This window comes from Colletotrichum graminicola (assembly GCF_000149035.1).
Source record: "Colletotrichum graminicola M1.001 genomic scaffold supercont1.3, whole genome shotgun sequence".
NCBI lineage: Eukaryota > Fungi > Ascomycota > Sordariomycetes > Glomerellales > Glomerellaceae > Colletotrichum > Colletotrichum graminicola.
The window spans coordinates 1,126,313-1,143,100 of NW_007361007.1; the positions used below are offsets into that span (position 1 = coordinate 1,126,313).

At 55.8% G+C, this 16,788-nt stretch overlaps 5 protein-coding genes across 5 annotated transcripts; 3 read left to right on the forward strand and 2 right to left on the reverse strand.

The window, feature by feature from the left end:
• Positions 1-42: 42 nt before the first annotated feature.
• Positions 43-1,137, forward strand: GLRG_01232 (uncharacterized protein; the record flags this gene model as incomplete). The annotated part of the gene is made up of 1 exon (XM_008091917.1): positions 43-1,137. The coding sequence occupies one exon, from the start codon at positions 43-45 to the stop codon at positions 1,135-1,137; it is 1,095 nt and encodes a 364-aa protein (XP_008090108.1).
• A 919-nt stretch (positions 1,138-2,056) lies between these two features.
• On the forward strand, positions 2,057-2,560 carry GLRG_01233 (uncharacterized protein; the record flags this gene model as incomplete). Its single annotated transcript, XM_008091918.1, has 2 exons — positions 2,057-2,236; positions 2,309-2,560. The coding sequence occupies 2 exons, from the start codon at positions 2,057-2,059 to the stop codon at positions 2,558-2,560; spliced, it is 432 nt and encodes a 143-aa protein (XP_008090109.1).
• A 3,229-nt stretch (positions 2,561-5,789) lies between these two features.
• Positions 5,790-8,732, forward strand: GLRG_01234 (uncharacterized protein; the record flags this gene model as incomplete). Its single annotated transcript, XM_008091919.1, has 3 exons — positions 5,790-5,891; positions 5,958-8,576; positions 8,631-8,732. 3 exons carry the CDS (start codon positions 5,790-5,792, stop codon positions 8,730-8,732), a joined length of 2,823 nt encoding a protein of 940 aa, XP_008090110.1.
• Positions 8,733-11,027: 2,295 nt separating this feature from the next.
• GLRG_01235 (uncharacterized protein) lies at positions 11,028-11,318 on the reverse strand (the record flags this gene model as incomplete). Its single annotated transcript, XM_008091920.1, has 1 exon — positions 11,028-11,318. One exon carries the CDS (start codon positions 11,316-11,318, stop codon positions 11,028-11,030), a length of 291 nt encoding a protein of 96 aa, XP_008090111.1.
• Positions 11,319-11,419: 101 nt separating this feature from the next.
• GLRG_01236 (uncharacterized protein) lies at positions 11,420-13,350 on the reverse strand (the record flags this gene model as incomplete). The annotated part of the gene is made up of 5 exons (XM_008091921.1): positions 11,420-12,439; positions 12,509-12,545; positions 12,612-12,839; positions 12,894-13,193; positions 13,241-13,350. 5 exons carry the CDS (start codon positions 13,348-13,350, stop codon positions 11,420-11,422), a joined length of 1,695 nt encoding a protein of 564 aa, XP_008090112.1.
• Positions 13,351-16,788: the final 3,438 nt, after the last annotated feature.

Consider the following 16,788-nt stretch of genomic DNA (forward strand, 5'->3'; position numbering starts at 1 on the left):
GCGAAAAGCCCTTTCCCCACGGGCCCCAGTGCCACATTACACATGGCTGAACGCGCGGGAAATGGACAGATCTACCCCCAGGACGCCAACCTGATCGTCTCCTTCCTCGACCTGAACCTGCCGGCCCCCGGCGAGGACCTGGAATTCGACGCCGGCCCGCCGGTAGAGATCTTCGAGGCCGGCACGGGCATGGGCGCGCTGACTCTCTATCTCGCGCGGGCGATCCACGGCGCGAACCCACCCGTGCCGCCCCAGCTCCGCGACGCGCTGTGCACGGCGCCGTACGAGCGGAACAACCTGCCTCGGAAGGTCATGACCGATGAAGACGACGAGGCACCCGGGTACGACACCTCGCCGCACGCGCTCGACTTGTCCGAACAACCGGAGCTGGCGGCGCTGCACGCTGGGCACGCCGCCAGCCGCCGCGCGATCCTGCACACGCTGGACGTCAACCCGACCTCGAGTCGCATAGCACACAGCCTCGTCAGGCACTTCCGGAGGGGCATGTACCTGCCCGACGTCGACTTCCATGTGCGCACGATCCGATCGTACCTCTCGTCCCGGCTGTCGCAGAACGGGGGACGACCCTTCCTCGCCCACGCAATCCTGGACCTGCCGGAGTCGCAGGCGCACGCCGACGTCGCCGTCGAGGCCCTCCAGCCCGGCGGCAAGCTCGTTGTCTTCTACCCGTCCATCACGCAGATCCTCCAGTTTGTCATCTGGGCTAAGGACACAGACCAGCCGCTGGCGCTAGACCGCATCGTGGAGCTGCAGACGTCGACTACGGGCGGCGACAGCGGGTTCCGGGACGGCGCCGGGGGCCGCAACTGGGAGGTCAAAGTCGTGAACCTCCGCAAGGCGATCAAGGAGGGGCAGACGGGCGCCGCAGCGAGGGGGCACGTCTGCCGGCCCAAGGTCGGGACGCTGGTCGTCGGGGGCGGCTTCCTCGCGGTGTTTAGCAGGCTGCCGCGGCAAGCGGCGTCCGCTGCGAAGGACGGCAGCGGGGTTGCGGCGGCGGAGCCCGTATCTGAGACGGCGGTGTCCTCTGGCGAGGACGAGGACGTTTCGGCGGCGGAACCCGCGTCTGAGATGGCGGTGTCCTCTGACGAGGACGAGGACGTTTCGGCGCGTCTATAGTGGTGCTCTCTTGATCGATTCTAGCAACGAGACGGAGGCCCACGCCCATGCCGACAGACGGTTCCTGACTAGTTATGGTTCTCGCATAACCTGCGCCGACACCTAGACTTGTACTTGATACTTGTATGATATTGTACATTTACATGACATAGATATAGACAATCCCATATTGGGAAGAAGTCGACTTCCAAAAGAAAGCACGACTCAGATGTAAATATATAATTAGACAGCGGGATCAAGGGGAAGCGGATTCCGATGGTATTCGAGTCTGTGGACGGAAAGATCAAGAAAAAAAGAAAAAAAAAGAAAAAGCCCACAACATCGGTTATTCGCTTTTTGTCGCTCATTCAACTACTGACACGTCCCTCGCTGGTATCGTCTAGATGGCGCGTATACGGCCTTTTGCGGTGATGTCCTGGATAACGTGCTGGTTTCATTCACGCCTGTTTTCACAACACATCTATAGCAATCTGACGTGCATTACATACCTAGCTGGGCAATAAAAAACCAGGCAATATCAGTATAGGCAAGATGGTTTGACTATCTAGCCATACGGTAAAAAACAGAAAAGAAAAAGAAGAAAGAAACAAAAACAGATTGGTTGAACCATCTACATTGGAATACTGGCCAAAGCTCAATCAGGACATGGCTGAATAAATCAAGTTCAAACGAAATCTGGTTTTATAGACTATCTTGTTGAAGAAGATAATCGTCAAGCAAAGCCCGGCGGTTCGGACCTACAGCACTGAATGCCAGCTGGAGGTCACAGTGTATACACAGCAGACCTGGGACAGACAGCACTGTGCCATCCACTCACCTCATCAACTCATCGAGGCGTTTACATTGCCAACCTCACTCGATCGACGTCCCAGACCATTTCGCCACCAGCCAGTTCGATATTCTCACACAGCATTCCAATATGTCGTCGGAAGGCGCCGTAACGCAGCTCTCCCTCCCGCTGCCCCGCTCCTTGGACACGCGCATCCACATCCACCTCACCACCAAGGCCAAGGCGGTCACCCTCTTCCTCACCTCGGTGACGCAAGACGAGCAGTCGGGGCCCGCGGCGCTGGGATCCTTCGTATACGCCCTGCCAAACGTACGTTTCGCACCAACCCCCCCCCTTCAACCATTCTTCAGAAGAGAACGTCTATGCTGACCAGACGATCAGAGACTGGAGCCCGCGCAGCCGATCTCAACGGCCATCTACTCGGTAGAGTCGACGCTCGAGTTCACGACGAGAATGGCCAAGCTGCTTGCCAAGCGTACGGGCATGCCCGTCTACGTAGGCTGCTCCATCAACCTGGGCGGCTCGGCCATGGGTCTCTCCGTAGAGGAGGAGATGGAGGCGTTCCGGGCCATCGTCGACGTCGTCACGGGGAATCTCAGGAGCGGCCAGGCCGCCATCAACGGTGTCTCCTGAAAGATTCGTGGCTCGGCTGAGGGGCATGGAGGTGGGAGGGGAAGGGGAGCAGGGGGTGTATGCTGATATGGAATACGTCTACATGAGCCCTGCGCCTATCTTTCGCAGCCTCCCGCCGCACTCTGGAAGGTCTCAAGTGAGGACGGCCCAGGAACAGATCAGGGTCGCTGCGTGCGGTTTCCGAAGCCGCCGGGCATGTGCGTGCGAGGACGCATCACGCGGCGAACCTGCCGGGCAATTTGGAGTGGACAAGTAGCGTCGGGGCGGGCGGGTGTGTGTTTACGACAACTGCCTAGGTCCGAGGAGGCGACAGGCATGATGTAGGAGGTAACGTGGGATATAGCACAGCGGGTATCAACGAAACAACCAAGCAACCAATCCAACGTCATATGTGGGCGACGACATCGTCATCCCCCTTCCCAAGGGGATGCGGGCTGCAGTTTAGGTCGCCATGACATGACGGGATATGCACAAACATTGCAAGTGATCCAAACGGGACGGCCGGGGGTAAGCGGCGCCAGCAGCATCGCGTCCGGCACACAGGAAGGTTCTTTCTCATCCGATGTCACCCCATCTCGTGCGGGACGTTTTGACGGCCTTCTAGAATGCTTGGATTCGCTTGCCATGTCGCGCTGTGGCAGGTAGAAGCTGGCTTGGGCGAGTCCAAGCATCTTTTCAAAAAAGGTAGTCTTGGCCATCCGTTTCCCCAAGCCCAATGATGTCGTTTGATCTTGTTTCGCGACAAGGCGTTCGGCCCATAATTGCGGGAGAAGGCCTTTTTGGGGGGAGGGGAACTGTCGGTAGGCAGACGCTCTGACGGACTGGCAAGCACGTATTACAATGGACCTATGAGAGAGTTTCGTCGTGATAACAAGCTTCTCAGTTGAAAACATTGAAAGAAATAGGGGGGAAAGGCGGGGGGGGCGGAAATATGTATTCCCAACAGTCCGGAGGTGAGATCTTGCAACTTTGAACAAGCAAGGGTTGTCAAGTTGAATCTGGATAGGGAGGGCAGCGGACGGAAAACCCTTATGGCTCCAGGTATATGCAATTCTCGAGTTTGATCCTTACTCGTCGGGGTTTGAGGATTCGAAGCCGAGGAACATGGCCTTTTTGGGGAGATGGAGTAGTAATCGAGATGGTGATTCCTTGTGATACCTGGGGAAAACGTAAAGGCGCATAATTGTACATGGGATTTCTATTTTCTTTTTGGCAACGTCAAGAAAGTAGTTTACATTGTACCAAAGCGGGTGTGGGTTAGACCTGTCTCGTTTTTTTTTTCTCCTTCTTCTTTTCTTCTTCTTCTATAACTGCCTCTCAGGATACGCGTCTCTTTCTTTTTCTTCTCTTCAAACGCCGTCCGGGTTTATACTTTTAGACAATGGCAGGTAGCAACCGGCAAACTGTGCCAATGTCACTACGAGCGAGGAGGTCCGGGGTCTGGGAAATTCCCGTTGGATTCCAGGGCAAGCAAGCAAGAAAGCGACCCACGTGCTGTCTGAGATACACGTAGAATTGAACCCCTGGCCGTCCCGGCAAAGACGACAGTTTATCGATATGGCGGGAGAGAAGAGGAGGAGAGTACGGAGGAGAGTAAGGAGCACGGACAAGGGCTTGGATGGAAGGGAAGGAACTCATCGGTGGGGTAAATCTTTTTCTTTCTTTCTTTCTTTCTTTCTTCCTTTTCCTGTTAATGTGGCAGGTACGCAATGGAGGGGGAAGGAAGGTGTGGCAAGGATGGGCAACAGCGCAGTGCCAGGTGCAGCAGGCAGGTGCAAGCCAACCAATGTTAGCAAGAGTGGAAGGACTGACTGACTGAGCAACTGACACAAGACAAGGCAGGTAGATACACTACGTGACTACTTGCAGGCAGGCAGGTAAGTCATTGCTAGGCAGGTACCGGAAGAAAGACAAGACCACCGACAAGTTTTTGCTACGCACCGTGGCCCCTCCCCCTCCCCCCCCCCCCCACTCCCCCCTCTGTTCTGTTGCTCTGCCTTTATTGAGCTCGCGCTCTCTTGCCCATCCTCTGTTAGGGGAATTAATATTTATTTTATTTTATTTCTTTCCCTCTCTTACCCTTCCCAGTCTCTTCTCAACCCTCAACGACATCGGATTTCTGCCGTTTCTACAACTCTTCCATTCAGTTCCTGTTGCCGAGTGCCTCCCCGGTCCAACCCCGGCCGGACATCCACTCTGGCCGACCTGCACCATGAATTGTATTGGCCTGTGAACGCACACACACACAAGCAGGACTGGACAACGAAGTTCTGATTGGAGAGGCAGGGGCAAATTGACAGGCACACAGTTTTCCATTACACAGCACAGCGCATTAGACTTCGTGTATATCCCACCACGACGGTTGAGAGAGAGGGAGAGTGAGGAGGAGGAGGAAGAGAGAGAGGGAGAGAGAGAGGAAGGGAGGACGGGAAGGACTGGAGGGACTGGAGGAGGACGGCGCGGCAACGCTAAAATTAGCATTTGCTTTCCACAGACATGTACATTTGCATCTGCGTCTGTTCCCGTCCCTCCAGCTTGACTACCTCGGCCGCCGCCGTAGATCAGACTTGCCAGACAGACGGACTAGAACTCAACACACCTCTGGGCTGGCTGTTGGTAGAGCAGAGGTACGCGTACAAATACATGGCGTTGCGTCAGGGTAGGTGGCATGACACTGAAGTGTGTAGCGGTTGCAGCACAGCGAGCACCGCACCGCGCCGCATCGCACCGTACGTACCGCACCATACAGTCGCTGCTGTGACTTGGCCTTGCGGAATCCAGATGCGCTACCGAGACCTAAACTACAGTACGGCGTACAACAGACCACCTCTGTCCCCCGATACCCCATCAGAGGTACTTCCATGTACGCTGACCTACCTAGGTACTTGTGCTCCGCCGCACCATAGTTATCGCGAAAAAAAAGCTGACAGGGTGACCCCACCATTTCGCTAGTCGTCCCGCCGTCGCCAATGTCAACGCCCACTGCCCTCGCTCTACCTGCCCGCCCGCCTACCTACTGCGTCTTGGGCCAACATCCTCACAAAGACCGCCCCTCTCTACACTACCTATTCTTACCTTACCTCCTCCGCCGTGTTCGACAACAACAACCCCCAAACCGACCGAACCTCACTTACCCCCCCCCTCGCGTCGCCGGGCCTCCCTCCGAATCCTAACCTCTTGAACCAGTCTTTTGACTTCCTCTCCTTCAACCCCCGAATAGGCGCCAGTCATGGCCTGGCAGCCGGCCCCGGAGTCCCTGAGCCAGCTGGCTACCTGCCTCAAGGACTCGCTCAGCGGCTTCGACAAGAATGCGCAGAAGCAGGCAGAGCTTGTGAGCCGCCTCCGAACCTCCCGTCTTGCCTCCCGCTATACCTGCTAACCTGGCATCGATGCGCAGATGCTCACCCAGGCCAAGTCCTCTCCCGACATCAACAACTACCTCGCCTACCTCTTTTCCAGCCCCGAGCCGCCCCAGGGTGTACAATGCTCCCCTCAAGACTACCACCTCGTGCGCTCCGCCGCCGCCATCATGCTCAAAAACAACGTGCGCACCGGCTACAAGCACATTCCCGAGTCTAGCTTGTCCCTCGTCAAGATGGCCGTCCCCATGGGCATCCAGGACAAGAACTCCCAGATCCGCAACTACGCCGGCAACATTGCGACCGAGATCGTCAGGAGAGGCGGCATCCTGAGCTGGTCCGAACTGCTGCCCCAGCTGCTCAGCCTTATCTCCAACGAGAACGGCCAGGTCTCCAGCGAGGGCCAGGAGGGTGCCATGTCCGCCATGGCCAAGATCTGCGAGGACAACGTAAAGGTCCTGGAGCGCGAGCACAACGGCTCGCGCCCCCTCAACTTCCTGCTCCCCAAGTTCATCGAGGCCACCAAGAGCGACCTGCCCAAGGTCCGCGCAAAGGCCTTGGCCGCCATCAACGTCTTCACCCCGCGCAAGTCCCAGGCCATGCTCAACAACATCGACAGCCTGCTGAACCACCTCTTCATCCTCGCCGGTGATCAGAACCCTGACGTGCGCCGCCAGGTGTGTCACGCTTTTGTCCAGCTCGTCGAGACCCGCCCCGATAAGCTGCAGCCGCACATTGCTGGTCTGGTCGACTACATCATCACCCAGCAGAAGAGTGACGATGAGGACCTGGCCTGCGAGGCCGCCGAGTTCTGGCTGGCCGTTGGCGAGCACGATGACCTGTGGCGCGCTCTGACGCCGTATCTCGACAAGATTATCCCCGTGTTGCTCGAGTGCATGGTGTACAGCGGAGAGGATATCGCCATGCTCGGCGGTGCATCAGACGACGAGGAGGAGGATGATCGCGAGGAAGACATCAAGCCGCAGTTTGCCAAGAAGTCGGCGGCCAGGGGCAAAGGCGGCGAGGCCTCGGCCGACCCTGCGCAGAACGGAAACGCCTATGAGAAGCTGGCGAGCATGGACGACGACCTGGAGGAGGGCGAGATCGACGACATTGACGACGGCGACGAGAACCCCGACGAGCGCTGGACCATTCGCAAGTGCTCCGCCGCCGCCCTCGACGTCTTTGCGAGAGACTTCTCCGACCCTGTTTTCACCGCCATCCTGCCGTACCTGACGAGCAACCTCAAGCACGAGGAGTGGCAGTACAGGGAGGCTGCCGTCCTTGCCCTGGGAGCTGTCGCTGAGGGTACTATCAACGCCGTCACTCCCCACCTCCCGGAGCTCGTCCCCTACCTCCTCTCCCTTCTTGAGGACAACGAGCCCATCGTCAGGCAAATCACCTGCTGGACGCTCGGCCGCTACTCGCAGTGGGCCGCCAGTCTCCAGGACCCCAACCAGAAGGCCACCTACTTTGAGCCGATGATGGACGGCATCCTGCGCAAGATGCTCGACAGGAACAAAAAGGTCCAGGAGGCTGCCGCGTCTGCCTTCGCCAACCTGGAAGAAAAGTCAGGCAAGGTCCTCGAGCCCTACTGCATACCGATCCTGCAGCAGTTTGTCCAGTGCTTCGCACGGTACAAGGATAGGAACATGTACATTCTCTACGACTGTGTGCAGACCCTAGCCGAGAACATCGGACCCGTCATCGCGCAGCCCAACGCTATGAGTCTGCTGATGCCTGCACTGATTGACCGCTACCAGAAGGTCAACGACGACTCGCGCGAGCTGTTTCCTCTGCTGGAGTGCCTGTCTTACGTGGCCATGGCGCTTGGATCTTCCTTCACACCGTACGCGCAGCCTATCTTCACACGATGCGTCCACATTATCCACACCAACCTCGAGCAGAGCCTGCAGGCCACCAACAACCCTACGATGGACTCCCCTGACAAGGACTTTCTCGTTACGAGTCTCGACCTGCTGAGTGCCATCATCCAGTCTCTGGAAGAGGACAAGAAGCAGGAGCTGGTCAAGGGCTCTGAGGGAACCTTCTTCGAGCTTCTTGGCTTCTGCCTGGAAGACCCCCAAGACGACGTGCGTCAATCGGCTTACGCTCTGTTGGGAGACTGCGCTAGATACGTCTTCCCCCAGCTCGAGAAACACCTGCCTTCGGTCTTCCCCATCTTGCTGAAGCAGCTAGACCTGGACAACATACTCGATGAGGAGATTGACAGCGGTTTCAGTGTCGTCAACAACGCATGCTGGTCTGCTGGTGAGATCGTCATGATGAACAGCAAGGCCATTTCTCCTTTTGTGCCGGAGCTTCTCCAGCGATTCGTTGAGATCATCTCGAACCCGGGCGTTCAGGCGGCTGTTAGCGAGAACGCGGCCATCGCCCTCGGCCGTCTTGGTCTCCACCACTCCGAGGTCCTCGCCCCTCTTCTGCCGACCTTTGCCGAGGATTTCCTGTCGGCCATGGAGCACGTCGAGTTCTTGGAGGAGAAGGCCACTGCGTTCAAGGGCTTCACCCTGGTTGTGGGACAGAATCCGCAGGCGATGGAGAAGGCGCTTCCCCAGCTCTTCGTTGCCATTGCAAGGTACCGAGATATTAACCTGAAGAACCCGATCAAGAACGAACTGCACGAGCACTTCCAGAAGGTCAGTAGTATACACATCATTGCCATTTCAATGATCCCTAGCTAACCTAGTCAGGTCATCAACATGTACCGGGAGATGATTCCCCAGTTCAATGACTTTGTGAACCAGATGCAACCGCAGGACCAGCAGGCACTCCGCACATACTACTCCACATGACCGAAACATGCGGACGCGGCCTGAACGTGAGCGTACGAAGATGACGTTGAACGAAGAAATTGGACTTGGCTGAGCGAGCTTTCTTGATATGAAATGGGGAGGAAAATACCACCGAAGCGTCCTTTACGAATGAGTGATGACGACGCTTTCTGCAGAAGAGAGGAAGAAACATATCACGGAAGTGAAGACAAGAGAAGAAGAAGAAAAAAAAGAACCACAGAAAAAAAAAACCACCCCCAAAGGCTTGTTGTAATTGGTCTTCAAGAAGAAGAATCAACATCGAAAGAAAGAATCTGCTGGAGTTGCGACGTGAAACGGTTGGCTCTTTTATGCGACAAGTGATGAGAGGGCGCGAGAGTCGAAACGAGGCCGTTTTTCTTTTCTTCTCTTTTTGCCCCCCCCCCCCCCCCCCCCCAAACACCCCTTCTCATCTTTGAATGCATTACCGACGGAGCCCAGCATAGTATGACGATGTGTTTTCCCCAAGGAAAGGGGGGAGGGTGCAGAGCAGCGCCGGGACGGCGTTGTCGCTTGGGTTAAACGGGCCACGTTTTTTTTTTCCTATTTCTTTCTTTTTTCTGTGGCTACTCCTGGTGGAAGGATCCGCGACTGGGGTCGAACTACTTCCAACATCATCACACATGGCTGGAGTTCGGACGACACATATCGGCTGGAAAGATACAAAAAAGGGGAGAAGGCAGGCAGGTCAAAAATACACGGCCGACAGGGAAGGAGGGGTTGGAGGGGAGGAATCAGCGAAGGCGTCATGATGCATGCAGGGAAAGGGCCCACCGTCGTAGATAGGTAGATAGGGTAGATAGCTTAGCATAGGGTTACGCCAACACGCCCGCCCCACGGGGGTGACGGGAACTGGAGTTTTTTTCTTCTTCTGCTGCTTATTCTTCATCTTTCAGATTCTAGTGAGATTCTTCCAGACATGCACGTCGCATGTGATGCTGGCTGGTCGTTGTTGTTATTGGGGGAGGGTTTTGTAGCATGGGCCACGGGTGCTCCGCATCTGTGGCCCACGCATCTACCAAACCAACACACGGGGATGATATTGTCCGCAGAGCACAAGGCGAATACGACGACGATGCCGCCGGACGAGAGATGCTCGTTTCGTCTTGCCTTGCTTGCCCAGGTCGTCTCGGGTTGGCACAGTAGTTGCACGTGAAGTCGTCCTGTCTCGCAACTTTTAGCCTACTGGAACGGCATATAATAGTCAAGACAAATATATGTATATATATATATATATATGTATGTATTGGGCAGAACCGAGCCTTCCTCCCATGTCCCCTTCCTCAGTTACCATTGTAATAAACAGAGCTGCCTCGACCTAGCTCTCGACATGTCACGATCCAATACTCAGAAGTAGAAAAGGGTCAGAATGATGTACGTCAAGCTACTAGTGTATTCTTCTTCACTCCCATGAGGGAGGGCTCAGAAAGATAAAAAATAAAAAAAGCCCAAGCAAAAAGCATAGATCATTACAAACAATCCCGACGCTTGAGATTCTCCGAGTTGCAGCTGGAAAAGCCCTCATTAAATCCAAAACCATGTCCCATACGTATCAGATTACAAAAACATGTTATCCGGCGAGGCATGCCTACGTCCCGGTACATATAAACAATAAAGACATGTAAAACGCCGCCCAATGCAGTTGTTTTTGGAGAGATCAAAGCTCATCCTTTCCCCCCTTCTGTGGTGTACTTCCTTTATAACGCCGTGTTGGTTGTGGGTGTGTTTTGCATCAAACACGAAAAACAAATCGCTATGCAAGTTTGGATTGTTGTTGGCCAATGTAAATCCATAAGGAGTGTGAGTCTCTTCTTCCCTTTTTCCTTTCTAAATCCGGAAAATGCTTTTTGGTTTGGAGGATCGTTACGTCGTAATAAGGAGTGTGATGCAGTGGGGTATCATCCAATGCCGATGCTATAAGGAATGTCTATGTTTTGGTGTGTGTGTGTGTGTGTGTGTGTGTGTGTGCTTGTGTGGTATCGAAGGTATCGTCTTCGATAATTAGGAAGGAGTGTCGTCGTATATTAGTTAGTTTGTTGTAGTCGCCGTTGAGGTCATATATAGTTGGTACAAAAATGAGTGTCGTGGGTGCGTCGAGGCTAGCTCGGGGGTCCCGGGCTGGGCCGGTGTCTCTTTCAAAGGAACGTGTTGTACATTGGCGTTTTTGTGTCGATGCAGCATTATTAAAGTGTATTTCGGAAAATCAAAAAAGGGCTCCCAAGCGATGGTGATGAAATGGAACGGGGTTCGAGATGGAGGAGCAGAGTGGAAGACGGCCTACGTCTCCCACTCATTGCCCTTCTCGCTGTTGAACTGGAACGTCGGCGTCGAAGGCACCCAGACATGGCGCTGCGGAAATGGTGCGCTGACGGACCGCGGCGACTCCCCCGTGGCGGAAGACGATGGCGTTTGCCGGTGAAGCGGCGAGCGGTGGGGAACAGGCGACTCTGGGAGGGGCAGCATGCCGAACTGTTCAGGGTGGAGGAACGGGGAGGGGGGCAGCGTGTGCAGCGAAGAAGCCAGGACGCTCGGGTCCTCCGGGGGCGGGTATGTGGGTGTCGTTGGCATCCTGGTCGGCGGTCAATCCGGCATTCTTTCCAAGTGGTGCATTTTGTGTTGGTAGCCGTAGTGGTTATCGAGGGTGCCATGGAGTGAGGGGCAGGGCCTTTCTAGATCCACACGGGCTGGGTGGGAGAGACGAACCCGACGCCAAAAGTGTTGTTTGAACCGCCGATCATGGGGGTAGGCAGGCCGCTCATGTCGTAGCCGCCGTACGAGCCATACTCCTCGTTATCGCTATACGCGACGGAGCCCTCAAATGTCGACGAGGCCGGGCTATATCCGCCGTAGTTGGGACTGGGGATGTTGAGGTACTGCGAGTTGACAAAGGGCGACGATAGCACCAGAGGCGAGACGTTGTTGGGAGGGCCCGACTCGGCGTTGAGCAAGTGCAGGGACTCGGTGCTGTAGCTGAAGGCAGGGCTCTGGCCATACAGGTACGAGTCGCTGGCCGGGGGGAGGGGCACGGGCTCGCTCATGTAGAAGTTGGGTGGGTTGAATTGCGGGAACGAGGGCGTCCGCGCAGGCTGAATCCAGCCCATACGCGAGCGGAACTCGTTGACCGTGTCAATGGGGAACTCCATGAGCGTCAAGGGGGTCTGCAGGTCACCGTCAAGGCTGCCCGAGATGTTGATGGATAGTAGGCGGCGGGCAATCTCCTCGACCGGGCCGATGGAAAGACTGCCAAAGTAGGCGGCGCCAATCTCGGGGAAGAGACGCTCCATCATCAGAGCCACCGTGTAGTAGTGGGCAATGATGATGAGGGCGCTCGGCGACCCGGCCGTCTGCTTGAGGTACATGACGGGCAGCCAGAAGAGCCAGGTGCGCAGGGGGCGCAGACGCTCAAACTGCTGGGAAACGCTGAGCGTCGGGCTGACCTTGCGGGCGCCCTTGAGAAAGCTGGCCAACTGCTGGATCGACTTTGTGTCCTCCTTGTTGTGCTTGAGGTGGGCCTCGACCTTTTGGAGCTGCTGCAGGGTACGGTTGAAGGCGTCCAGATCCTCCTTGTGCGGCTGGCTAGGCTTGTGGTCCGGGCTCGGCGAGGCGGGAGCGGTTGGGAACGTGCAGCTCTCGGCAATAAAATCGCCAAACTGGGACTCGTGCTTCCAGGAGTCCATGGCTTCGATGACCTGGAAAGAGAGAGGGGGTTAGCCGCGTTGTTCAAGGCTCACGGCATCAGATGGGGTATTTTGGCTTACCGACGAGGTGCCTTGCATGAGCTGGGTCCAGCTTCGCCTGTGAGAGAAGAGGTGTGTAAGCGCGGGCGCCGTGGAGAACGGGCGGTTGCAGTTTGTTGCCTACCAATCCGTGGCTTGCCACGACAAGACGAGGGAGGCGGCCAAGACGGCATCCGACGTCTCGCGGTTGAAAGTGCCAATAGCCTCCTGCAGGCCCTTGAGGGCGACACCGCGGTGCTCATATGCCATGTTACCGACCAGGGGGCAGTCGGTGAGGAATGCAATGTGCGTGGCCGAGAAGGCCAGGAGGGCATGCATGACGTAGGCGTTTGTGGCACCAATCTTGATGATGCTATTCCAGGTCAGCACAATGGTTGATGCCGGATGAGCAAAGAGTCCAACTCACGTCGGGATCTGGCGAGTCCAGAGGGTGAAACCGTTGGCGTCAAAGGCGGCCAGCTCGTCGCAGATGGAAGCCACATGATAGACGAGTCTGAGGTCCTCGACGTTGAGGTACTGCGGGTTCGGCGCCGGGTAGATGTTGAGGTTGGGAAAGGGGAACTGCCCGGTCTGTTGCCACATTGAGATGGCCGCCTCAACCTCGGGAGTCCACATAAGATCGGGCTTGTCAGGGGTCGTGGACCTATCTTCGGGGACGGGCATGTCATTGTAGGGGCAGCGGATCTTGTGCTTGGTGCAGTTACGGCTGGTCGAGTCAGCGAAAGTTACCAAGGCATAGGCTGACGAACATACCATTGGGGGAAGCTCTCGTCACATCTGATGTGGCGACGCTTGCAGGTATCACAGCCCTTACGGGACTTGGTGTGACTGCGGCGGGGAGGACCACCACCAGGACCGGCCATTATGAGACAAGGTGGAGGGGGTTTGTTTTTGAACGAAAGAGCTGCACACTGTCAGTCCGGCGATGATGAGACAGGAACGGAGTACACAAACATGAGTATATACACGGACGGGGAGGGACCGTGTATGGGAAGCGAGTGTAGTTCCGTTGCCGGTGAGGAACGTAAGGCGGCAAGGTCCCTGAGACAGGCTTTATACTACAACGGTGAGTCGGTGACTCGGAGGAGGCGATGCGAAGGATCGCAAAGCGTATTTGGATGTGTAAGCGACCGGCAGCGCAATGGTCTGATGCTTGGTGAGAGGCGATCGACAGAAATGGTTGCTAAGAATTCCGCAATGCTCGATAATCGGCTTGGTAGGATTCCTCTCACGTATCTTTCTGTGATGCGTTGGTCTCTCTTTTTTCTTCACCTCTTTAAAACAGCCTTTTCTGTTTTGTTCCCAGTTCCTAACACTAGTAGCGATCGTCGATGGGCGCGAGATTGTGCGTTTTCCCCTTAATTCCTTCTGTCCTCTCTGGTTCCGAAAAGCGAGTGTGGTTGATCCTAAGACCGATGTTCAAAGGTGAAGCATTTGTTGGCTGACGCCGGGTTGTGGGAGAAACGGGATTGGGGGAGAAACGGGATTGGGGGAGGGGCTTTGTTGAGTTGGCGTATCCCGAGGAGTGGACGAGGTTGAAGACCAGGGGTGTTGGCGATGGTTGGTTGCTTCGAGAGTAGGGTGTCGGAGTAGACTAGACGCAGTTTAGAGGGGTCTAGAGCTCCTTGTGCCTTTAGGGTTCTTCTTTGGGGTGTCTTGTTAGAAAAGAAGTGGCAGAGGACGAGAGATAGAGATAGAGGTTGCTTGGCTTCGGGGAGGGTATGGAGTTGGCTTTCGAGAGGTGAGGGAAAAGAAAGAAAGAAAAAAAACACAAGAACGCAAAAGCGAATGACAGGAGTCAACGAGGACTTCCTAGGAGTAGAGAGTTAGGAAATAGCGAAAGTGGTTGAGGGCAGCACGAGCAGCTCAACGAGGCTGATTATGTTTGATGTTTGATGTTAAGGTGAGGGGAGGGGAGATGGGAATGGCGGCGGTAGATGGTTGGGGGGCAGATACAATTAAATAATGGCACCTCGCGGACAAGAGAGACGGCAGCCGACACAAGCACACACAAACTCACACAGAAGCTTGGGCTCAAGCTCAGAGTGAGGGCGGCACGGTTGGGAAAAAGGGTGCCACACCCGGTTCGACCTAATCAGGCAAGGCAGCGCGCCCGGGTGGGAATGACGGGGCACAGCCTGTGCGCCCGGGGGGCTAGGGGGGGGGGGGGGGTAAGGAAGAGAAAAGCAAAGAAGAGGAAGGGGAGGGGGGAGGATGAGGAGGAGGGAAACCCTGTCCTTCTCCTTCTCTCTCTCTCTCCTCCATGCTGGGGTGTGTATGGACGAGGTGGGCGACATAGTGATGCTTCGTGGATGTCCGGGTGCGCAGACCCCAGCAGGTCTAAGGAGGAGGAAGAATGGACAGGACTGGATGGGACAGGGGGGATTGGGGGGGGCAGGAGTGGCCTGTGGAAGGAAGGGGGGGAGGTGCCGCCCGTGCTGGGAGTGCTGCGCTGGTTTGCTGAGACTAAGGTACACTGCCTGCCTACCTAGGTAGGTAGGTAAATACAAGTAGATAGGTTGTGGAAATTCGTACGTACCGCTTCGCCCACTCGCACAGTAGTCTGTCTGTCTCTGCTTGTCTGTCTGCTGTCTGGACTAGACTGGATGCCCCCGTCTGTGCGCGTGTGGTTATGCTTGCTAGTTGGGAATAGGATGAATGCTTCGCTCTTTTTGGTTGAGAATGGCAAGAGGCCGAACGCCGCTGCGCGCGCGGATGCGGGTGCGGGTGCGGGAGCAGCAGTAGCTACGTAGCAATAGCACGAGCAACGATGACAGATCCGCCAGGGGGGGGACCAGGGACTGAGGAGAGACAAGGGTCTCCTGTTGAAAAGAAGAAGTAAAAAAACAAATATGATACACTGGGCCTCGCGCGCCGGGGTCGGGCCCTGTCGAAACAAGAGGAGAGACGGGTGGGTGTATCGGTGAATCGGTGAGTCTTGATTTTGCTCTTTTCCGCTTTCCGCCCGTACGGTCCACGCAACGCACTATTACCGTCCTTCCTCCGTAAGGGGCGCAAGCGAATCGTGATGGTGAGGGGCTACCTGGTTTACCTAAACCTAGGTGTCCGTACGCAGCATTCGTAGTCTACGTAGTAGGTAGGTAGACTAGGACGGGATGGGATGGGATAAGATGGGACGAGATGGGATAGGATAGATGGGATAGATGGGAGGGTGGGATACTTGGATGCAGGGGTCTTGGACATGGTCAGTAAGAGTGCTAAGGCGCAGCGGGATTGGTGAAGGTGGTTGGCGCATACGTACACAAGGTAACTCAAAATGTCGGCGTGTGCATGAGCTGGAGCTTTACGTTCAATGCACGCGAGGTGGTGACTTGCGCGGGAATAGAACGACGAGGAGGAGGGGAAGAGAGAGAGGGAGGGAGGAAGAGTGAGAGGAAAGAAGGAATGGTTGTTTGATGGAGGATTCGACAGACACAATAAAAGGAACTGGTGAGGCGATACGTACCGTACAATACATTACAATACAGTACAGTACAGTACAGTACAGTACAGACAGGCGAGACGAGGAAAGAACGAGGGCCCTTGGTGATGGAAACTCGGATGTCATGGCCGATGAGCTTGAATTGCAACGGCCACACTAGTGTAGTAACCCAACCCCTAGGTATGTATGTATGTATGTATGCCATCCAAACCATGTCATGTAGTAGTATACCATTAGTCTACCTATGCCATGTACGATATGTCGTCGGAGGCTGTAATGGCACGGCATGCCGAGGCTGCCCAGTATGTATGTACACACACCACACCACACTACCGGTATCCGCAGCCGGTCACTTGTCTGAGATTGTGCGGTATGAGTAGCCGATGAGACTCGGCGCTATTCCGCGATTGCCCATGTCTATCAAATACCAAGGTGAGGAAGGTACTGGGTACGGTGCTACTGCCCAAGTCCACATTTGCTATCAGCCAAGGACGGCCGCCGGAGAACTGCCGGGCGACGTGCGAAGAAAAGAAGAATGCGCGCCACGCCACGCCCGAACAGAAATAGTCGTCGTCAAGGAGAAAGAGGACGAGAGATGGAGGTCGGTCCTGTATCGTCTGTAGTTTACGTGTGCTTGTGCTATTGACCCAATCACTCTGTTGCATGGGCTGTTATTGTTTGTTCCCGTCGTCGCACCGCCGCCGCCGCCGCCGCCGTCGACGACGAGGACGACGTCTCCATCTTTCTACTCGCCGACAAAGCCGATGCAGAAGGGCCCTAATTAAAAATAAACCTGGTCCCTCCCTCCCGTGGGTGAGCCGGCTTCTTGGGCCCAACCAAGGACGACGGCGGCGGCGGC